Source organism: Nerophis ophidion, linkage group LG23 (genome assembly GCF_033978795.1).
Source record: "Nerophis ophidion isolate RoL-2023_Sa linkage group LG23, RoL_Noph_v1.0, whole genome shotgun sequence".
In the NCBI taxonomy this organism is placed as follows: Eukaryota; Metazoa; Chordata; class Actinopteri; order Syngnathiformes; family Syngnathidae; genus Nerophis; species Nerophis ophidion.
This window is the reverse complement of record NC_084633.1, coordinates 12,171,445-12,195,705: the sequence shown is the minus strand read 5'-3', so window position 1 is coordinate 12,195,705 and position 24,261 is coordinate 12,171,445. Positions and strand designations below refer to the sequence as shown.

At 39.4% G+C, this 24,261-nt stretch overlaps 1 protein-coding gene and 1 non-coding gene across 3 annotated transcripts in view; both read right to left on the bottom strand.

The window, feature by feature from the left end:
- Window positions 1–24,261, bottom strand: part of LOC133541428 (uncharacterized) — a 46,650-nt gene that overhangs the window by 9,806 nt on the left and 12,583 nt on the right. The window contains exons 1-7 of one of the 2 annotated variants that reach the window (XR_009803874.1): window positions 18,451–18,701; window positions 18,126–18,178; window positions 13,985–14,495; window positions 4,754–4,807; window positions 4,592–4,670; window positions 2,285–2,414; window positions 2,074–2,166 (exon numbers count right to left, since the gene is read on the bottom strand). Coding sequence is in view for 1 of the 2 variants with exons in the window: in XM_061884848.1 (XP_061740832.1) it covers window positions 2,074–2,166; window positions 2,285–2,414; window positions 4,592–4,670; window positions 4,754–4,807; window positions 13,985–14,495; window positions 18,126–18,178; window positions 18,451–18,557 (1,027 nt within the window). In the remaining variant the exon portion in view is untranslated. Of the gene's footprint in view, window positions 1–2,073; window positions 2,167–2,284; window positions 2,415–4,591; window positions 4,671–4,753; window positions 4,808–13,984; window positions 14,496–18,125; window positions 18,179–18,450; window positions 18,702–24,261 lie in introns of those variants that run through there. The other variant, XM_061884848.1, reaches the window with a different exon arrangement.
- Window positions 18,327–18,400, bottom strand: trnat-agu (transfer RNA threonine (anticodon AGU)). The gene has a single exon. It is a non-coding gene; the product is annotated as a tRNA-Thr (tRNA).

Below are 24,261 nucleotides of genomic sequence, written 5' to 3'. Positions count from 1 at the left end.
AGGACACACTTGCATTAAGTGAAGTGAAGTGAATTATATTTATATAGCGCTTTTCTCTAGTGACTCAAAGCGCTTTACATAGTGAAACCCAATATCAAAGTTCCATTTAAACCAGTGTGGGTGGCACTGGGAGCAGGTGGGTAAAGTGTCTTGCCCAAGGACACAACGGCAGTGACTAGGATGGCGGAAGCGGGAATCGAACCTGCAACCCTCAAGTTGCTGGCACGGCCGCTCTACCAACCGAGCTATACCGCCCCTAAGGAACATATGTTTACTGTACCCTAAGATTTTTTGTTCAAAAAAAGCCAGTAAGGCAAATTTTTCTGGTCCCCTTTATTTAGAAAAGTACCAAAAAGCAGCGAAACAATTTTGGTACCAAAATATTGGAATCGGGACAACACTACTATTGACATTTTTTTTGTCAAATAATTGTGTGTAATAAAAGAATAAAGAACCAGATGAAATATGTGGTGATATTGTTAAACTGTCAACAGCAGTCATCATTAATAAATTGAACAATGTAAAGTTGTTAACGGTATTGGTATCGGCCAATGTCACTCAGGGCTGATCAGTATCTGAATCGGTCGAAATAATTTTGGTGCCGGTACCAAAACATTGGTATTGGGACAAAACTAGTCGAAATATACGTGCAACTCGCTGTGACACCACGACGTAGACTGCAAAACCCCGCAAAAAGAGCCATCCAGAATGGACAAAATGAATGAATCTTAGTATTTGACGCGTTGGCATTAACACAAGTATCCAAAATTGTAAAACTTACAAGTCATCCATCCATTTTCTACCGCTGATTCCCTTTCGGGGTCGCGGGGGCGCTGGCGCCTATCTCAGCTACAATCGGGCGGAAGGCGGGGTACAGCCTGGACAAGTCACCACCTCATTGCAGGGCCAACACAGATAGACAGACAACATTCACACTCACATTCACACACTAGGGCCGATTTAATGTTGCCAATCAACCTATCCCGACAAAATTCAACATGAGTCCCCTTTAAATCATTTCCGTCAGACATTTTGAAAGGGTGGAATAGGAGAGTTCAAATTTGGTGTGAATCCGGCTAAAAGTCCAGTTCTACACTGCAAAAACTGAAATCTAAGTAAGATTAAATATCTCAGATAAGGGTGATATTTGCTTATTTTCTGTCTGATAAGATAATTGTTCTCACTAAGCAGATTTTATGTTGGCGTGTTTTACTTGTTTTAAGGGTTTTGGTCCTAAATGATCTCAGTAATATATTATAGCTTGTTGCTGAGATTTTATGACCTATGTTGAGTAAAACATGCTTGAAACTAGAATATCAACTGTTGCAAAGCTGTGTCATCAACACTCACAAGTATAAAACTACTTTTTTAAAGTAATAATTTCTTACTTCAAGCATGAAAAAAAAATCATGATGCCGAGCGCATATCATTATGTCAAGATAAAGGCACTACCAATTACTTATTTAAGAATATTTTTCAACATATTGAGCAAAAAGGCCTATTTTTTTCTACCAAGAAAAGTGCACTTGTTATTAGTGAGAATATACTTATTTTAAGGTATTTTTGGGTTCATTAAGGTTAGCTAATTTTATTGTTTTGGAAAGTCTTGACAAGCCAAATTTTCTTGTTCTATTGGCAGATAATTTTGCTTAATTCAAGTAAAATACCCCTCATTTTTGTATTTTCTTTTCATGTTTTTGAACACTGACTTTTTGCAGTATACATCTTTTGTTTACTCTGAACTCCATCCATGTTTTTGCACACGGTATCTTGATTTTCAAACAACATCTTCTTGCATTAATTGCTGGCTAAATAGTCACTCATGAGACTGCACAATTCAGCAGGCAGGGCCAGCTGGAAGCTTAAGTTAAATAGTGCTGCAACAAAGCAATCAAATGGCAAAGAGCCAAGCGTGAACAGAAAAGCTCTCAGCAATCAGCCCCATTATGAGATAAAGTGTCGTATAGATCAAACCCAGATGGAGTCGACACATGATCCCTTTCTTTGCGTCGACATTATCTGTTGCTTCAACTCGACATGTAATTATTGTGAGGAAAAGAAAGCACTTTCTACCTTGTTTCGCCTGCTCTGCAGTCCTCAGGAGGTTCACTGCTGTTCTTTGCAAGCTCTCAAGTGGGAGACAGGAATGCTTTTTGTCTTTCACCCCTGCACGACACAGACTTTGTGATTCAACAGTATGGCCGAAGACAATAGAACCATTTCAATGAAAATATCCTGTTAGGCTATTGAGTTTGTATTCATAGCAAATGTTCCAGAATTTTACCCGTTTCGGTACTTTGGTCCAAAAGGTCCCTTGTATGGCACTGCTGGACCAGTTCATCAGTCTGGTACTTCAGTCTGCCAACCAGACCCCTGATCTGGTCCGGGCTTCCATGTGGCCAGTCCTTAGGGAACTACAAGTGACAAACCATTACAGCAGTGGTTCTCAACCTTTTTTCAGTGATGTACCCCCTGTGAACATTTTTTTAATTCAAGTACCCCCTAATCAGTGCAAAGCATTTTTGGTTGGAAAAAAAGAGATAAAGAAGTAAAATATAGCACTATGTCATCAGTTTCTGATTTATTAAATTGTATAATCGTGCAAAATATTGCTCATTTGTACTGGTCTTTCTTGAACTTTTTGGAAAAAAATATATAAAAATAACTGAAAACTTGTTGAAAAATAAACAAGTGATTCAATTATAAATAAAGATTTCTACACATAGAAGTCATCATCAACTTAAAGTGCCCTCTTTGGGGATTGTAATAGAGATCCATCTGGATTCATGAACTTAATTCAAAACATTTCTTCACAAAAAAAGAAATCTTTAACATCAATATTTATGGAACATGTCCACAAAAAAATCTAGCTGTCAACACTGAATATTGCATTGTTGCATTTCTTTTCACACTTTATGAACTTACATTCATATTTTGTTGAAGTATTATTTAATAAATATATTATAAAGGATTTTTGAATTGTTGTTATTTTTAGAATATTTTTTGAAAATCTCACAAACCCCTTGGCATACCTTCAAGTACCCCCAAGGGTACGCGTACCCCCCATTTGAGAACCACTGCTTTACAGTACATGTGCTTTGTGGACTTGGAGAAGGCATTCGACCGTGTCCCTCGGGAAGTCCTGTGGGGAGTGCTCAGAGAGTATGGGGTATCGGACTGTCTTATTGTGGCGGTCCGCTCCCTGTATGATCAGTGTCAGAGCTTGGTCCGCATTGCTGGCAGTAAGTCGGACACGTTTCCAGTGAGGGTTGGACTCCGCCAAGGCTGCCCTTTGTCACCGATTCTGTTCATAACTTTTATGGACAGAATTTCTAGGCGCAGTCAAGGCGTTGAGGGGTTCCGGTTTGGTGGCCGCGGGATTAGGTCTCTGCTTTCTGCAGACGATGTGGTCCTGATGGCTTCATCTGGCCGGGATCTTCAGCTCTCACTGGATCGGTTCGCAGCCGAGTGTGAAGAGACCGGAATGAGAATCAGCACCTCCAAATCCGAGTCCATGGTTCTCTCCCGGAAAAAGGTGGAGTGCCATCTCCGGGTTGGGGAGGAGACCCTGACCCAAGTGGAGGAGTTCAAGTACCTAGGAGTCTTGTTCACGAGTGGGGGAAGAGTGGATCGTGAGATCGACAGGCGGATCGGTGCGGTGTCTTCAGTAATGCGGACGTTGTACCGATCCGTTGTGGTGAAGAAGGAGCTGAGCCGGAAGGCAAAGCTCTCAATTTACCGGTCGATCTACGTTCCCATCCTCACCTATGGTCATGAGCTTTGGGTCATGACCGAAAGGATAAGATCACGGGTACAAGCGGCCGAAATGAGTTTCCTCCGCCGTGTGGCGGGGCTCTCCCTTAGAGATAGGGTGAGAAGCTCTGCCAACCGGGAGGAACTCAAAGTAAAGCCGCTGCTCCTCCACATCGAGAGGAGCCAGATGAGGTGGTTCGGGCATCTGGTCAGGATGCCACCCGAACGCCTCCCGAGGGAGGTGTTTAGGGCACGTCCAACCGGTAGGAGGCCACGGGGAAGACCCAGGACACGTTGGGAAGACTATGTCTCCCGGCTGGCCAGGGAACGCCTCGGGATCCCCCGGGAAGAGCTGGACGAAGTGGCTGGGGAGAGGGAAGTCTGGGCTTCCCTGCTTAGGCTGCTGCCCCCGCGACCCGACCTCGGATAAGCGGAAGAGGATGGATGGATGGATGGATGCTTTACAGTATCCCAGATAACTGAGTCCAACCCTCACATTTCAGCAACTATTTTTTCTTGCATTTAACCTCCCCATTTTCTACCGCTTATCCCTTTTGGGCTCCGGGGGGTGGGGCTAGCTCAGCTGCATTCGGGCGGAAGGCGGGGTACACCCTGGACAAGTCGCCACCTCATCACAGGGCCAACACACACACAGACAACATTCACACTCACATTTAGAGTTGCCAATCAACCTATCCCATTAAATGTAATGAAATGATATCGTTGAAAAATGCCCGTGACTAGTCATTGACCCGACGTGACACCGCAGGCGGAAAAAATGTGCGCCACGTTTCCCAGTAAAGTCTGACAGGCTTCACAAGAAAAAGGAAGGATCTACCGTTGCTCTCATTCTCTCCATGAAGCGACTCCTCCCGGGCACAGGTTTCCTTTGAGCAGCCGTTACTTTGTCCCACAATCTGGAAAGAAGGAAAGAAAAAAAAGAACAATTAAAACAATTATGGTTATTATGGCTGTTGACAAAGAGAACAATTTTGGCCACCTGTTTTGGTTCATCCACAGAGATTTCCATTGTGCCGTCTGCTCACACTGTGTTCTGCGGGGAAACAAACAAGACATTCAAACAAGCCACATGAGGACAATCACACTTACTTGAAGCATTTTTAAAGATCACGAAAGAAACCATGCAAGTCCAATTGCCATTTTTTTTTTGCACATAATTAAAGGGGAACTGTACTTTTTCATTCACAAAAAGTATGAAAGACATGACAATTTTTTTTTGCATTGAAAATATTAAATAAGTTTGCTTATAATGGGGTGTATGGAAGCCGCAAAATTCAGCCTATAAAGCTCTTAAAAATACCTAAACACCTCCATTATGGTTATATATACATGATGTAAGTATATATGTAATGCAGTAACCGGCACATTTATAATAACGTTTAATATTACCGCCCCACGTTTAATGTGGGGCGATATATCTCAGTTGGTAGAGTGGCCTTGCCAGCAACTTGAGGGTTCCAGGTTTGATCCTTATTCCTCTATTTTCTTTGTGGTGTACAGCCCTTTGTTCTTCAACTGTGGTTGTTTTTAAAAGAGTTTTATGAATAAAGTTGGTATGGTATGGCACAGGGCTTCACGGTGGCAGAGGGGTTAGTGCATCTGCCTCACAATACGAAGTTCCTGCAGTCCTGGGTTCAAATCCAGGCTCGGGATCTTTCTGTGTGGAGTTTGCATGTTCTCCCCGTGAATGCGTGGGTTCCCTCCGGGTACTCCGGCTTCCTCCCACCTCCAAAGACATGCACCTGGGGATAGGTTGATTGGCAACAATAAATGGTCCCTAGTGTGTGAATGTGAGTGTGAATATTGTCTATCTGTGTTGGCCCTGCGATGAGGTGGCGACTTGTCTAGGGTGTACCCCGCCTTCCGCCCGATTGTAGCTGAGATAGGCGCCAGCGCCCTCCGCGACCCCAAAAGGGAATAAGCGGTAGAAAATGGATGGATGGTATGGCACAAGAGAAAAGCGCTATATAAATATACTTCAGTAATATTGACGTATTTTGCTCATTTTAAGCATACGTGGTGGTCCATTACTTTCTTTTTTTCTTCTTTTTTTTTCGTTAATCAATCCGACAAAATAATACACAATAATACTATAATAATACAGTACCAGGTACCAGTTCCAAAACCAAACCCGGCCCAGCAACATTCAGTATAGCAATCAGAAGAGCAATTGAGAGGACACACAAACATAACAAAAACAATACAAAAGTAGACAAACAAAAAATAATAATATCAACAACAGTATCAATATTAATAAAAACTCCTACATAGCAACGATAAGAAATCCTTCATTGGCATTATCATCACAGCCATTTAAAAAATGAACAATAGTGTCACAATGGCTTGAAAACACATTGTGTCCAATATTTTCCACAAAGATAAAAAGTCATATTTTAGGTTAATTTAGTAGTTACTTTCAAAAAACGCATCACGTTTGCTTTTTTTCCCTTCATCACTGATTACTACTCACTGCAGACTTCATAGTGAAACATCCCTTACTGTACTATGTTTGCTGTCATTAGGATGCCAACTGCGAGGATGTTCATATATTGCAATTTAGGTGAAGAATCTCTCATAAACCTCACAAAGAAACAGGGTAAGGGGGAGACCAAGCGTTTTTTTTGGTTTGTTCTGGTAATTTTCAGGTCCTAAATGACTGTCCAAGTGTACCAACTTGTCGGAGTACCAACTCAGACTTCTTCTGTCTGGACGAGATGCATGATTTATGATCTACAATAAACTTACAGGGAGCAGGGAAGCGAGGAAGCAGCAGACCAGTCGATGATGTAAACATAGGGACACACATTCGTGATCAAGGTGTCATTAAAAACAGTTTGTCTACATTAGCGCTTATAATAGTAAAAATATCACTATTTCACAATACAAAAGTAGACAAACAAAAAATAATAATATCAACAACAGTATCAATATTAATAAAAACTCCTACATAGAAACGATAAGAAATCCTTCATTGGCATTATCATCACAGCCATTTAAAAAATGAACAATAGTGTCACAATGGCTTGAAAACACATTGTGTCCAATATTTTCCACAAAGATAAAAATTCATATTTTAGGTTAATTTAGTAGTTACTTTCAAAAAACACATCACAACATTTGCTTTTTTTCCCTTCATCACTGATTACTACTCACTGCAGACTTCATAGTGAAACATCCCTTACTGTACTATGTTTGCTGTCATTAGGATGCCAACTGCGAGGATGTTCATATATTGCAATTTAGGTGAAGAATCTCTCATAAACCTCACAAAGAAACAGGGTAAGGGGGAGACCAAGCGTTTTTTTTGGTTTGTTCTGGTAATTTTCAGGTCCTAAATGACTGTCCAAGTGTACCAACTTGTCGGAGTACCAACTCAGACTTCTTCTGTCTGGACGAGATGCATGATTTATGATCTACAATAAACTTACAGGGAGCAGGGAAGCGAGGAAGCAGCAGACCAGTCGATGATGTAAACATAGGGACACACATTCGTGATCAAGGTGTCATTAAAAACAGTTTGTCTACATTAGCGCTTATAATAGTAAAAATATCACTATTTCACAATACAAAAGTAGACAAACAAAAAATAATAATATCAACAACAGTATCAATATTAATAAAAACTCCTACATAGAAACGATAAGAAATCCTTCATTGGCATTATCATCACAGCCATTTAAAAAATGAACAATAGTGTCACAATGGCTTGAAAACACATTGTGTCCAATATTTTCCACAAAGATAAAAATTCATATTTTAGGTTAATTTAGTAGTTACTTTCAAAAAACACATCACAACATTTGCTTTTTTTCCCTTCATCACTGATTACTACTCACTGCAGACTTCATAGTGAAACATCACTTACTGTACTATGTCTGCTGTCATTAGGATGCCAACTGCGAGGATGTTCATATATTGCAATTTAGGTGAAGAATCTCTCATAAACCTCACAAAGAAACAGGGTAAGGGGGAGACCAAGCGTTTTTTTTGGTTCGTTCTGGTAATTTTCGGGTCCTAAATGACTGTCCAAGTGTACCAACTTGTCGGAGTACCAACTCAGACTTCTTCTGTCCAGATGAGATGCATGATTTATGATCTACAATAAACTTACAGGGAGCAGGGAAGCGAGGAAGCAGCAGACCAGTCGATGATGTAAACATAGGGACACACATTCGTGATCAAGGCGTCATTAAAAACAGTTTGTCTACATTAGCGCTTATAATAGTAAAAATATCACTATTTGGTTAATATACAAATCACAGTGTAAATGGGGTATTGTTGACGGTTTTTGAATGAATATTAATTGGATTTTATGGGCAAAATATTGGTGCTCCCTTTGGCTCTGCTGTAAGTGGACTTTTATTTATGTTTATTTATTATTTAGAATGCATTAAAAAAAATCCATCCGTTGTCATGTCTTTCCTAACGATTGTGTAAATTTCCCAAAAAAGTACAGTTCCCCTTTTAATGTGAACCATATACAACAACAGCTGTATCGTTCAATTCTGCTTTTACTTTACGATAAATGCAAAGACCACAGCTACAGTGGTACCTCAACTTAAGAGTGTTTGGAGATAATAATAATAATAGCTTGCTAATTGCAAGCAAAAATCTGAGTAACAAGAATCCTGCCTTTATTTAACGTAGCAAATGCCACAGTGAACCCCGTGAGATCCGACTAAAACATCTGGTCTTACTCTCTAGCGTAAGCTTATAGCTTTTCAACCATGGAAAGGAAGAAAGTGAGTGTGAACGACAGTGCTGAGAAGAAGTAGTGGATGTATTCATTGAATTAAAGAGCTTAAAATGTGTTTTTAAGATGCGTTCAAAGACCGTTGATGAGAGTAGGAAGCAGGAAATACACCCGCCAGAAATAATGATAGATTATATTTGTATGCCCTTTTCATATAAATACATTTCAAAGTTCCTAAGTACAAACTGATATTGAAAACAAAAGCCTAGCCATTAACATAGATTAAATACTAAGACTAAAGCACAATCAGCGAAGTATAAGAAACAAAAAACATGCAAAATAGTTTTCTAACAGTGTCTATTTATTTTAGTTATTTAAAAAAAAAATTCATTCTGTGTAGAAGTAATTTTTTAACACATTCAGCAATGAAATTGTGGCAACACTTTAGTTTGGGGAACATATTCTAAGTAACAAAAACTTAATTTACAGTTATTTGGTTAGGGTTAAGGTTAGAGGGTTAGAAATGGTGAATATGTTCCCCATACTAAAGTGTTACCGGCTTACTGGTTTTAAGGCTTTAATAAGTACTTAATAATAACTAATTAAGAGCCAAATACGTTACTAATTTGCATGTTAATAAGTAACTAATTAATGGTGAACATGTTCCCCATACTAAAGTGTTACCAATTTTTTATATCATAATATCCCTAATCCGCACCATACTAAAGCAAAATGAGTGTAACACCCGCCAAGAATGTTTAAATAATATCTAAATGGCGGATATTTATCCATGAAAATATGGGAAAGCTGCTGATGGTGTGTTTGACGGAGAAGCAGCTAGAAGGAGATAACGCAGAAGTCCACTCTAAGGTAAAAGCTGTACATTATTAATACAATAATTCCTAAAACTACTGTAGTTTTTAGCAGTACATTTTATTTCATTCTTTTTTTTAAATAAAACATTTATAAATGCTGTACATTATTATTACAATAATTCATAAAATTACTAAAGTTTTTAGCAGTGCATTTTTAGTTTTTTTTGTATAAAACATTTACTATGTAAAAGTGTGGGTAACATTTTAGTATGGGGAACATATTGTAAGTAACAAAGACTTTTGTAAGTAACAAAGACTTAATTAAGAGTTATGGACATTAGGGGAACATATTGTAAGGAACAAATACTTAAATAAGGGTTAGGGTTGTTGAATAATAAGGCCATGCAGAATAAGTACTTAATAATGACTAATTAAGAGCCAATACGTCACTGATTTGTATGTTAATAGGCAATTAATTAATGGTGAATATTTTTCCCATACTAAAGTGTTAGGAATTTTTAATATAATTATATCCCTAATCCGCACCATACTGTAGCTAAATGAGTAACACCCGCCAAGAATGTTTAAATAATATCTAAATGGCGGATATGTATCCATGAAAATATGGAAAAGCTGCTGATGGTGTGGTTGACGTAGAAGCAGCTAGAAGGAGATAACGCAGAAGTCCACTCGAAAGTAAATGCTGTACATTATTATTACAATAATTCATAAAATTACTATTGTTTTTAGCAGTACATTTTTAGTTTTTTTGTATAAAACATTTATTATCTAAAAGTTTGGGAAACACTTTAGTATGGGAACATATTGTAAGTAACAAAGACTTAGTTAAGAGTTATGGACACTAGGGGAACATATTGTAAGGAACAAATACTTAAATAAGGGTTAGGGTTGTTGTATAATAAGGCCATGCAGAATAAGTATTTAATAATGACTAATTAAGAGCCAATACGTCACGGATTTGTATGTTAATAAGCAACTAATTAATGGTGAATATGTTCCCCATACTAAAGTGTTACCAACGTTTGTATGAAATGTTGTGTTGTTTGGGGGGTGCACAAATTACATTGATTTCCATTCAGATGTTGATTTGAGATACAAGTGTTTTTAGTAAAGAGCTCCGTCACAAAATTAATTAAGCTCATAGGTTGAGGTACTACTGTACTACCAGGTACTGCAAAGTAAATAGTAAATGGTCTGTATTTGCATCTACCTGGAATGAAACTCAAAGTCCTTTACATAACACAGTATATCGCGTTCACCCATTCACACACTGATGGCAGTAAGTACTATTTCTAGTACCTTGCCAGCCTGGGCTCCAAGTATTCAGAGCTAATACCAAATAATGCCTACAGCTGGGCAGTCATTGGTTTGAGCAGATTTGTCATCACAATGTCAGGGGTACACAGATAAAATACAATTATACAGTCAAGCTGTGTTCGTGCTGTTTCCATGACTTGTTCAATCTTATGTTTTTTGGGGGGGGGTTTGTCTTTCAAAAACAAGTTCAAAGAGCAGCAGCATTCCCTCGTCTCCGATGTCCTCTTCTATATTGCCTGTTTTTCCGCTTGTTGCTAGGGTGGTTGGTTGTTATGGCTCGTCTCCTTCCATTTTGTCAGATCATTAGCGGTAGGCGATACTGTGAATGTTGGGAAGTAAATACCGGGATAGTATTGCTAAAGCTGATACCAACATACCACTTTTTGACTTGAAACGTCAACATCAATAACATGTTTTGGGAAATTTGGCTCGAGTTAGTTGATTCCAATTGTGAGAACACGGCAAAAATAAGATATTCAAATGCTTTAGAATTAAATACAACAACCTATATACAAAACCAGTGAAGTTGACATGTTGTGTAAATGGTAAAATAAAACAGAATACAATGATTTGCAAATCATTTTCAACTTATAATCAATTGAATAGACTGCAAAGACAAGATACCTAACGTTCGAACGGGTAAACTTTGTTATTTTTTGCAAATATTAGCTCATTTGGAATTTGATGCCTTCAACATGTTTCCAAAAAGCTGGCACAAGTGGCAAAAATGACCGAGAAAGTTGAGGAATGCTCATCAAACACTTATTTGGAACATCCCACAGGCGAACAGGCTCATTGGGAACAGGTGGGTGCCATGATTGGGTATAAAAGCAGCTTCCATGAAATGCTCAGTCATTCACAAACAAGGATGGGGCGAGGGTCACCGCTTTGAGAACAAATGCCTGAGCAAATTGTCGAAAAGTTTTAAAACAACATTTCTCAACAACCTATAGGAAATAATTTAGGGATTTCACCATCTACGGTCTGTAATATCATCAAAAGGTTCAGAGAATCCGGAGAAATCTCTGCATGTAAGCAATGATATTATGGACCTTCGATCCCTCAGGTGGTACTGCATCAAAAAGTGACATCGGTGTGTAAAGGATATCACCACATGGGCTCAGGAACACTTCAGAAAAACACTTGTCAGTAACTACAGTTTGTCGCTACATCTGTAAGTGCAAGTTAAAACTCTACTATGCAAAGCGAAAGCCATTTATCAACAACACCCAGAAACGTCGCCGGCTTCACTGCGCACAAGCTCATCTAAGATGGACTGATGCAAAGTGTAAAACTGTTCTGTGGTCTGATGAGTGCACATTTCAAATTGTTTTTGGAAACTGTGGACGTCGTGTCCTCCAGAACAAAGAGGAAAGAACCATCCCGACTGTTATAGGCGCAACGTTCAAAAGCCAGCATCTGTGATGGCATGGGGGTGTGTCAGTGCCCAAGGCATGGGTAACTTACACATCTGTGAAGGCACCAATAATGCTGAAAGGTACATACAGGTTTTGGAGCAACACATGTTGCCATCCAAGCAACGTTATCATGGACGCCCCTGCTTATTTCAGCAAGACAGTGCCTAGCCACCTTCTGCACGTGTTACAACAGTGTGGCTTCATAGTAAAAGAGTGCGGGTACTAAACTGGCCTGCCTGTGGTCCAGACCTGTCTCCCATTGAAAATGTGTGGCGCAATATGAAGCCTAAAATACCACAACGGAGACCCCGGACTGTTGAACAACTTAAGCTATACATTAAGCAAGAATGGGAAATAATTCCACCTGATATGGTTAAACAATTCAAGGATAAATACAAAGTGGTAAGAATGCCCCTGTGCCAACTTTGTTGCAATGTGTTTCTGCAAATAAATTCTGAGTTAATAATTATTTGCAAAAAAAAAATAATTTCTCAGTTCGATCATTAAATATCTTGTCTTTGCAGTCTATTCAATTGAATGTAGGTTGAAAAGGATTTGCAAATCATTGTATTCTGTTTTTATTTACCATTTACACAACGCGGCAACTTCACTGGTTTTGGGTTTTGTCGTTCTACTACACACAATTGTTTGAAGAAAAAGTTTTATAATTATAAAATGTAACCTAAACCACTAAAACAACTAACGCTACACGCAGATATTTATTTGAAATAACGTTGTTTGTTGTGACACGCAAGAAAAATCCAGTTATTTCCTGGATGTATAAAAAAAGAAGTATTCATCCCACCATGCAAGTATCGATCCATTTCCATTGAGTACTAATACCATTTATATTTAGATCGAGACGACCACTCCTTCAGATCACGTTTACTCAAAGGAGATTTTGGGCTTGGAGGACTAGTCTTGCTCTGTGATTGGACATAAATGTTACAAACATAAAGATTAGAACTGCTCTATGCCTTTTTTTGTTTTGTTATTGTTACGTGTGGGTGGGTCTTAAAAAACATCTAAAGATTTAGAAAATCTTTATGTGTGTACCAGCCTTTACATATTTTAAGATACTTAACAGTCTACTGCCATCTGGCAGCTAAAGTGAATGGTAGGGATAAATGTCACGTTTCATGTGTCAGGTAAACCGTGACGAATGGGGGCATATGAATCCCCTTCCTGCTGCCTTCAGTCCCATCCTGCATACAATTGAAGAGACCCAAAAAATAATAAATATTCACCCCTCCCATTTGTATTGTCATTGTTGTTTGTTAGCAGCATGTTGCATTCCGAACCACTGCAATTAAAATTTACATAGCGCTGGTGTTAGAATAATTGTTTCTTACTTATCACAAAAACTTTGTGTTGCATTTAGTGCCCGGCAAGAAGCAAAAACATGTCTTTGAACCTACCAAGGACTTGTAAAACTCCACTGTGTAGGATGGAAAGCAACATGAAGGTGTTCTTTTTCTTTCATGTATTGTAATCAACAGAAAAATATTGTCGTGACCCAAGAACTACAAAGTGGGGAGGAGGCAGGGCCTGACTCCCCTCCAGGCGCCGCTTTTTTGAACTCTTTAACGAACCTCTTTTTGAACTCTTTTACGAACCTCATTTTTTTAACTAATTTACGACCTCTTTTTTGAACCGACCTTTTCTTTAGAACTGTTTTGTAATCAATGGCGATGGCTGTTTACGACCCCGTCCCTTTGGAAGCAGCTGTTACCATGTGGTCAGGGAAGGTCCAAATAAAAGAAGGAGGCGTGCAATCTTTTGGCAGAGCGTAATGACACTATACAAGCGTACAGATGTATACGTTTCTCCTCACTGAGCCAAATTGAATTTTGTCTCTGTTGGATTCCTTGCTTCCTGTCCTGTTTAATACATGTCATCAGTGTTTGAACCTGACAGCAGGTGTACTGTATGTTTATATACTCTACCTCCTTGGCTGTGATGGGGGCCGATGGTGATCTTCTGTGTCCTTCACCTTTGTCGAAGAACACGTTACAGTTGAAGCCTTGGCCAAGTCATCATCACTCTGCACACCACTTGTCGCCACTTTTTTCACTGAGGTAGTAACACGCGGGACATGCTTCACGGCTGATGGAGCAGGACGGTTGGGAATCCCATTTTTACTTGTGGGATAGCAGACAGCCGAGGATCGTCCACCACGTGAAGACGATGTTCCAGGCTTTCTTTGCCCTCTCCGGTCAAGAGTGCCGCACTCAAGAGCGGTTGCTGATTGGTTTCCTTTAGAAGCAGCAGAGGCTTTTGAAGTTGCCCCTTTAGATTGGACACTCGTGTCAGGGGGTTTCTTTCTCGGCTGAGAGGGTTTCGTTCCTTCAGAGTCTCCACTAAAAAGACTGTAGCGAGTGCGGAGCTGAAAAGCTTTTTCCAAAGTTTGCTCGATCAGTTTTAGGTCTTCTGCTTCCCCCGAGCATGTGGCTGTGTCTGAATACATAATAAAAAAAATATTTCCAAGTCATACACAGGCCATGAAATTAAAACAGCTTTGTCATTAAATTTGTAATTTTGAACAAGTTGCAAATAGTCCCTTTAATATTCAGTAACAGGGTGAATATACAGTCGCAATCAAAAGTTTACATAGTCTTGTAAAGAACATATTGTCATTGCTGTCTTGAGTTTCCAATCATTTATACAACTCTTGATAATTTGTGATAGTGATTGGAGCACATACTTGTTGCTCACAAAAAACATTCGTGAAGTTTGGTTCTTTTATGAATTTATTATGGGTCTACTGCAAAAATGTGAGTAAATCTGCCGGGTCATAAGTTTATATACAGCAATGTTAATATTTGGTGACTTGTCCCTTGGGAAGTTTCACTGCAATAAGGCACACTTTTGGTAGTCATCCACAAAAGCTTCCGGTTGAATTTTTGACCACCTCCCTTGACAAAATTGGTGCAGTTCAGCTAAATTTGTTGGTTTACTGACATGGACTTGTTTCTTCAGCATTGTCCACATGTTTAAGTCAGGACTTCGGGAAGGCCATTCTAAAATCTTAATTCTGGCCTCATTTAGCCAGTCGTTTACCACTTTTGCTGTATGCATACTTTTGATCCAGCAGATTGGGTCACATTTTCAGTAGACCCATAATAAATTCATAAAAGAAACAAACTTCACAAATGTTTTTTTTTTACCAACAAGTAGGTGGTCCAATCTCTCTTGTCATGCCGCAGTCTCGAACCCACAATTCCCCTGTAGCAAGATCCTCCAACACTCTGTCTGGCAGTGTGCCAGGACACGCCCTCGCCGAGCGCTACACGCCCACGCAACTTTGCAGCTGCAGACTATTGGCGATCAGCGCACCTGTGAACAATCATAGAGGCAGTATGAAGACCAGTCAACCCTTGGAGTCTACGCCAGAATGTTGTTAACTTTTTGTAGTAAGCAACCTTGTCTCTGGCTTCCCTCTTGTTGTCCTCGCACTAGTTCTCCTTGTCCTCCTCGTTCCCTCGCCTTATGTCCTTTGTTTCTCCTGCAGTACCCGTCTTGTCCCGTGTACTCGAGCTCTGTGTCTCGACCTCCCTCCGGACTTTGGACTGCCTCCCTCGATCCTCGACCCCCGCTTGGACACGGACCTTGTCGCTTCTCTCCTGCCTACGGACTCCCTTTACGCCTTGCCCTCATGGACTGACGAAAGATTCATCCATCACGCACATACAACACCGTCTGATATTATTCACATTGTTAAAATCACACATAGTCCTGCAACAAACACATAGAGTAGCATACACCTCCCAGTCACTCATCAAAAGGTTACAATAAACCTAGTAACCTGAGTTCCGTGTGGTGTCGTCTCCTTCCACTCTTCGAGTACATAACAGCTCAATTACAAAAACATAAGAGTTTTAGAAAGTATTGGAAACTCAAAGCAGCCATGACATTATGTTCTTTACAAGTGTTTGTAAACTTTTGATCGCGATTGTACATGAGGATTTTTGCATTTACTCTGATTCACAAACATTTTATTTAATTTTATCTGACACAAAACACACACACTTTATGATGGTAAAATAAGTGTAAAAGATAAAAACATTAATGTAATGTATAATGTATAATCCTGCATGTAACAATCGACCTTTGATAAAAAAATAAAAGTTTACGAACCGCACAATGGTAGGTTAATCTGCAAAACATTCTGCCAACTATGCGTTGCTAGCGACTTGAACCCACATATATATTGTTTTCCATCACTTGAAGACATGGCATGAAGAACAGTACATTATTAGAGCCTCGAAATGGGTGGTTGGTGGAGAACGACTACAATGTGGTCAGAGATTACCACCAATTCGAGCCTATATGGACGATATAACAACACTCACAACAACTGTCCCCTGCATCAAGAGACTGCTGGAGAAACTTCATTCAAATATAACATGGGCACGGATGAAGTTAAAGCCCAGCAAGTGCAGAAGTATCTCCATTGAGAAAGGCCAAGTCACACACCAGAGATTTCATGTCAGCGGAACACCAGTACCAACTGTTTCCATCCATCCATCCATCATCATCTTCCGCTTATCCGAGGTTGGGTCGCGGGGGCAGCAGCCTAAGCAGGGAAGCCCAGACTTCCCTCTCTCCAGCCACTTCGTCTAGCTCTTCCCGGGGGATCCCGAGGCGTTCCCAGGCCAGCCGGGAGACATAGTCTTCCCAACGTGTCCTGGGTCTTCCCCGTGGCCTCCTACCAGGTGGACGTGCCCTAAACACCTCCCTAGGGAGGCGTTCGGGCGGCATCCTGACCAGATGCCCGAACCACCTCATCTGGCTCCTCTCGATGTGAAGGAGCAGCGGCTTTACGTTGAGCTCCTCCCGGATGGCAGAGCTTCTCACCCTATCTCTAAGGGAGAGCCCCGCGACCCGGCGGAGGAAACTCATTTCGGCCGCTTGTACCCGTGATCTTATCCTTTCGGTCATGACCCAAAGCTCATGACCATAGGTGAGGATGGGAACGTAGATCGACCGGTAAATTGAGAGCTTTGCCTTCCGGCTCAGCTCCTTCTTCACCACAACGGATCGGTACAACGTCCGCATTACTGAAGACGCCGCACCGATCCACCTGTCGATCTCACGATCCACTCTTCCCCCACTCGTGAACAAGACTCCTAGGTACTTGAACTCCTCCACTTGGGGCAGGGTCTCCTCCCCAACCCGGAGATGGCACTCCACCCTTTTCCGGGCGAGAACCATGGACTCGGACTTGGAGGTGCTGATTCTCATTCCGGTCGCTTCACACTCGGCTCCGAACCGATCCAGTGAGAGCTGAAGATCCCGGCCAGATGAAGCCATCAGGACTACATCATCTGCAAAAAGCAGAGACCTAATCCCGTGGCCACCAAACCGGATCCCCTCAACGCCTTGACTGCGCCTAGAAATTCTGTCCATAAAAGTTATGAACAGAATCTGTGACAAAGGACAGCCTTGGCGGAGTCCAACCCTCACTGGAAATGTGTTCGACTTACTGCCAGCAATGCGGACCAGGCTCTGACACTGATCATACAGGGAGCGGACTTCCATAATAAGACAGTCCGGTACCCCATACTCTCTGAGCACTCCCCACAGGACTTCCCGAGGGACACGGTCGAATGCCTTCTCCAAGTCCACAAAGCACATGTAGACTGGTTGGGCAAACTCCTTGATAACTGTTTAATAGATATCGTTTTGGTGAATTGACTTAGTGATTTTCCTCTCTGCATGAAAGTTTAAAATGAGCATATATTAATGCAGTATGAACAACAATGTTTTAATGTAGACACATAGAATCATCACACTGCTGTGATTATATGTATCAAGTGACATGGTGTAAAAACATCAAGATGATAATGAAAGGCCATATCGCCCAGCACTACTGTGATCATAATCAGGCTATAAAATGACCTGTATTGGGATATTATTATTATTATTGTCTATTGTGAGCGTACTGTGTTGCTGAATTTACCCCAGGGATCAATAAAGTACTTTCTATTCTATTTTATATATATTTTGGTCCGTATCATACTGCCCAAGACTAAACCATGACATATGTGATATACATATATGTTATCTTAAAATATGATTTATTACCTGTAGCAGTGGTAGCAGCAGCCTCAGTCAGTTCAGATTCATGCGGAGTTGTGCTTGGGAAGAAAATATATGATATAATTACTTTTTAACACATAACAATGCCCTTAAATGTACTGTGGAAGTATGTATTTGAGTAATTTAAGAAATAACATTTTCAACGTCATGGAGTTTAACTTTATATACACAGATAAACTGTAAAAAAGGCACTGCTGGGATTCGAACCCAGGATCTCCTGTTTACTAGACAGGCGCTTTAACCATCTAAGCCACAGCGCCAGGTGCGTTGTGGGTCAGCGGCTATGAAAGCAAGCGGGCATGATACTTACTGGCTGTGCAACACAACTTCTCTGTAGTACTGGATGCGGCACTCCAACCTGGCTTGCTCTTCTTTGCAGGACTTGATAGCGTTCTCAATGGAAGTCAGCAGTGACATGTTCCTCACACTGCTGTCAACTTACAAAACAAAGAGACGGAAATAAAAGCACTAGAAATGTGCAAATATCGGAGGCGTCTTCGGCTGTCATGTTTTCACGTGTTTTAAAAAAAGAAAAAGTCGACGGGTGCTTCCCGCGAGATTTGGCTTGACGACGCTGTATGACGTAGACGGAAGTCATTTGAGTTTCGAAGTCACCAGAAAAGTCACGCAATTATAATAGACCCCAATTCTTATAACTTTTGTGTATACATTTGTTTTAATTAATTAAAAATATGGACTAAAAAATGAATCCAAACGACTTTGAATTAACAATTTAAAAAAAAAACACATCGTGACTTATTTGTCGTGCGTCAACTCTCGCGAGAAGTGAGATGCTTTTCGCGCGCTGACTTGTTCGAGAGGAAACAGCTTTATAGAAATACATATACATATATATATATAATTATATATATATGTATACAAATGTATACATACACATGTACATACACACATATGTACACACACACACACACATATACATATATATATATATATATATACGTATATATATATCCATCCATTTTCTACAGCTTATTCCCTTTTGGGGTCGCGGGGGGCGCTGGCGCCTATCTCAGCTAATATCGGTCGGAAGGCGGGGTACACCTATATATATATATATATATATATATATATATATATATATATATATATATATATATGTATATATATATATATATATATACATATATATATATATATATATATGTATATATATATATATATATATATATATATATAAATATATGTATGTCTGTCTATCTGTGTTGGCCCTGCGATGGGGTAGCGACTTGTCCAGGGTGTATCCCGCCTTCCGCCCGATCGTAGCTGAGATAGGCGCCAGCGCCCCCCGCGACCCCGAAAGGGAATAAGCGGTAGAAAATGGATGGATGGATATTTATATATATATATATATATATATATATATATATATATATATATATATATATATATATATATATATATATATATAGACAAACCCTGTTTCCATGAGTTGGGAAATTGTGTTAGATGTAAATATAAACGGAATACAATGATTTCAAAAATCCTTTTCAAACCATATTCAATTGAATGCACTATAAAGACAAGATATTTGATGTTCAAAATCATAAATTTTATTTTTGTTTTGCAAATAATAATTAACTTAGAATTTCATGGCTGCAACACGTGCCAAAGTAGTTGGGAAAGGGCATGTTCACCACTGTGTTACATCACCTTTTCTTTTAACAACACTCAATAAACCTTTCGGAACTGAGGAAACTAATTGTTGAAGCTTTGCAAGTGGAATTCTTTCCCATTCTTGTTTTATGTAGAGCTTGAGTCGTTCAACAGTCCGGGGTCTCCGCTGACGTATTTTATGCTTCATAATGCGCCACACATTTTCGATGGGAGACAGGTCTGGACTGCAGGCGGGCCAGGAAAGTACCAGCATATTTTTTTTTATGAAGCCACGCTAATGTAACACGTGCTGAATGTGGCTTGGCATTGTCTTGCTGAAATAAGCAGGGGCGTCCATGAAAAAGACGGCGCTTAGATGGCAGCATATGTTGTTCCAAAACCTGTATGTACCTTTCAGCATTAATGGTGCCTTCACAGATGTGTAAGTTACCCATGCCTTGGGCACTAATGCACCCCCATACCATCAGAGATGCTGGCTTTTGAACTTTGCATCGATAACAGTTTGAATGGTTCGCTTCCCTTTTGGTCCGGTTGACACGATATCGAATTTTTCCAAAAACAATTTAAAATGTGGACTCGTCAGACCACAGAACACTTTTCCACTATGCATCAGTCCATCTTAGATGATCTTGGGGCCAGAGAAGCTAGCAGGGTTTCTGGATGTTGTTGATAAATGGCTTACGCTTTGCATCGTAGAGCTTTAACTTACAGATGTAGCGACAAACTGTATTTAGTGACAGTGGATTTCTGAAGTGTTCCTGAGCCCATGTGGTGATATCCTTTAGAGATTGATGTCGGTTTTTGATACAGTGATACGAAGGTCACGGTCATTCAATGTTGGTTTCCGGTCATGCCGCTTACGTGGAGTGATCTGTCCAGATTCTCTGAACCTTTTGATGATATTACGGACCATAGATGTTGAAATCCCTAAATTTCTTGCAATTGCATTTTGAGAAACGTTGTTCTTAAACTGTTTGACGACTTGCTCACGCAGTTGTGGACAAAGGGGTGTACCTCACCCCATCCTTTCTTGTGAAAGACTGAGCATTTTTTGGGAAGCTGTTTTTATACCCAATCATGGCACCCACCTGTTCGCAATTAGCCTGCACACCTGTGGGATGTTCCAAATAAGTGTTTGATGAGCATGCCTCACCTTTATCTGTATTTATTGCCACTTTTCCCAACTTCTTTGTCATGTGTTGCTGGCATCAAATTCTAAAGTTAATGTTTATTTGCAAAAAAATGTTTATCAGTTTGAACATCAAATATGTTGTCTTTGTAGCATATTCAACTGAATATGGGTTGAAAATGATTTGCAAATCATTGTATTCCGTTTATATTTACATCTAACACAATTTCCCAACTCATACTGAAACGGGGTTTGTAAATACATATATATAATGTGATAGCACTTATTAGTAAATAAATAAAATAGAAGAAAAATAAAATGTATCCTGTAACAGAATAAATAACATGCCTATACAGATTTTTTTAAATTGTTGCTATTTAACTGTAAATGTTTCTAGTGTACGTACATGAGAGGATTTTGTTACTGTATGCCACAAATGCTACAACACACACAAACCCCAAAAATAATTACATGAGAAAACATTTGCAATTTTAAGTTTATGTTATTGCGCCATTTTTTTTTAATTTTGCAGTTGCATTTTTTTCTTTTTTTTTCCCTGTCTTTGGAGTGTTTGTACGATGCTGCTCCTGTCATATTATTGCACAGTACCCACAAGACTTGATTTAAAAGAAATTCATGGAAACTTTTTTGCAAATGCAACACCTTGTTTGCCTGACTGAAAGGTAGTGAATCACCCCCCCAACACTTCCCTAAAGTGCACAAGCATCGCAGGGGGCAGTGCCAGTGCCAGCATAGCATCTGTCCATGCAGCCATCTGCCATATTAATACTAGGCGACAATATTCCCACCATACACACTAAATCTGTCACACTCCATCTCCATCTGCATGCATGCCAATACATCACTCCAGTACATACAACAATAAACCGGATGTGGACAGTGAGTGAATATTTTAAAACATATAAACCAGGGGTCACCAACACGGTGCCCACAGGCAAAAGTCGCCCGTAAGGACCAGATGAGTCGCCCGCTGGGCTGTTCTAAAAATAGCTCAAATAGCAGCATTTACCAGTGAGCTGCCTCTATTTTTTAAATTTTATTTATTTACTGGCATGCTGGTCTCGCTTTGCTCGACATTTTTAATTCTAAGAGAGACAAAACTCAAGTAGGAATTGAAAATCCAAGAAAATATTTTAAAGACTTGGTTTTCCCTTGTTTGAATAAATTCATAAATGTTTTTACTTAGCTTCTTGTAACTGTCAGAAAAACAATTTTAGAGAAAAAATACAACCTTAAAAACGATTTTAGGATTTTTAAACACATATACGTTTTTACCTTTTAAATTCCTTCCTCTTCTTTCCTGACAATTTAAATCAATGTTCAAGTATTTTTTTTTTATTGTAAAGAATAATAAATACATTTTAATTTAATTCTTCATTTTAGCTTCTGTTTTTTCGACGAAGAATATTTGTGAAATATTTCTTCAAACTTTAAAATTATTCTGGCAAATCTGGAAAATCTGTCGAATCCAATTTAAATCTTATTTCAAATTCTTTTGAATTTCTTTTAAAATTTTTGTTCTTGAAAATCTAGAAGAAATAATGATTTGTCTTTGTTAGAAATATAGCTTGGTCCAATTTGTTATATACGGTGGGGCAAAAAAGTATTTAGTCAGCCAACGATTGTGCAAGTTCTCCCACTTAAAATGATGACAGAGGTCTGTAATTTTCATCATAGGTACACTTCAACTGTGAGAGACAGAATGTGAAAAAGAAATCCAGGAATTCACATTGTAGGAATTTTAAAGAATTTATTTGTAAATCATGATGGAAAATAAGTATTTGGTCAACCATTTAAAGCTCTCACTGATGGAAGGAGATTTTGGCTCAAAATCTCACGATACATGGCCCCATTCATTCTTTCCTTAACACGGATCAATCGTCCTGTCCCCTTAACAAAAATACAGCCCCAAAGCATGATGTTTCCACCCCCATGCTTCACAGTAGGTATGGTGTTCTTGGGATGCAACTCAGTATTCTTCTTCCTCCAAACACGACAAGTTGAGTTTATACCAAAATGGATACATGGATGATACAGCAGAGGATTGGGAGAATGTCATGTGGTCAGATGAAACCAAAATAGAACTTTTTAGTATAAACTCAACTTGTCGTGTTTGGAGGAAGAAGAATACTGAGTTGCATCCCAAGAACACCACACCTACTGTGAAGCATGGGGGTGGAAACATCATGCTTTGGGGCTGTTTTTCTGCAATCCTCTGCTGTATCATCCATGTATCCATTTTGGTATAAACTCAACTCGTCGTGTTTGGAGGAAGAAGAACACTTAGTTGCATCCCAAGAACACCATACCTACTGTGAAGCATGGGGGTGGAAACATATGCTTTGGGGCTGTTTTTCTGCTAAGGGGACAGGACGATTGATCCGTGTTAAGGAAAGAATGAATGGGGCCATGTATCGTGAGATTTTGAGCCAAATCCTCCTTCCATCAGTGAGAGCTTTGAATGGTTGACCAAATACTTAATTTCCACCATAATTTACAAATAAATTCTTTAGAATTCCTACAATGTGAATTCCTGGATTTTTTTTCACATTCTGTCTCTCACAGTTGAAGTGTACCTATGATGAAAATTATAGACCTCTGTCTTCATTTTAATGAGAACTTACACAGTCGGTGGCTGACTAAATACTTTTTTGCCCCACTGTATTATAAAAAAGTGCAGATTGGATTTTAACCTATTTAAAACATGTCATCAAAATTCTAAAATTAATCTTAATCAGAAAAAATTACTAATGATATTCCATAAATTCTTTTTTAATTTTTTCAAAAAGATTCGAAATACCTAGCTTTTCTCTTCATTTTTTTCGGTTAAATTTAGAATTTTAAAGAGTCGAAATTGAAGATAAACTATGTTTCAAAATTTTATTTTCATTTTTTTCGTGTATTCTCCTCTTTTAAACCGTTTAAGTAAGTGTTTTTTTCATCATTTATTCTCTACAGAAAACCTTCCGTAGAAGGAAAAAAATGTACGACGGAATGACGGACAGAAATACCCATTTATTTTATATATACCGTATTTCCTTGAATTGCCGCAGGGCATATAATATGTGCCTGCCTTGAATTACTGCCGGGTCAAACTCGCTTCCCAAAATAATTAGCGCATACTTAGCTGTTGCCCGGTCTCTTTGTTTTTTCTCTCTACTTACTAAATATATTATTTCAGTTCCAAATAGCATCACTGACATCAACGGCAACGTTTGATGTTTATTTGACAAAATAAAAAATCCTGCGGTATAAGAGTCTTTGGCAGTCTGCTCTTTGTAGTTTTACATTTAATCAGGTGGTGTCTTCTGCCAAGGCATTTACTCTCCTGAAGGA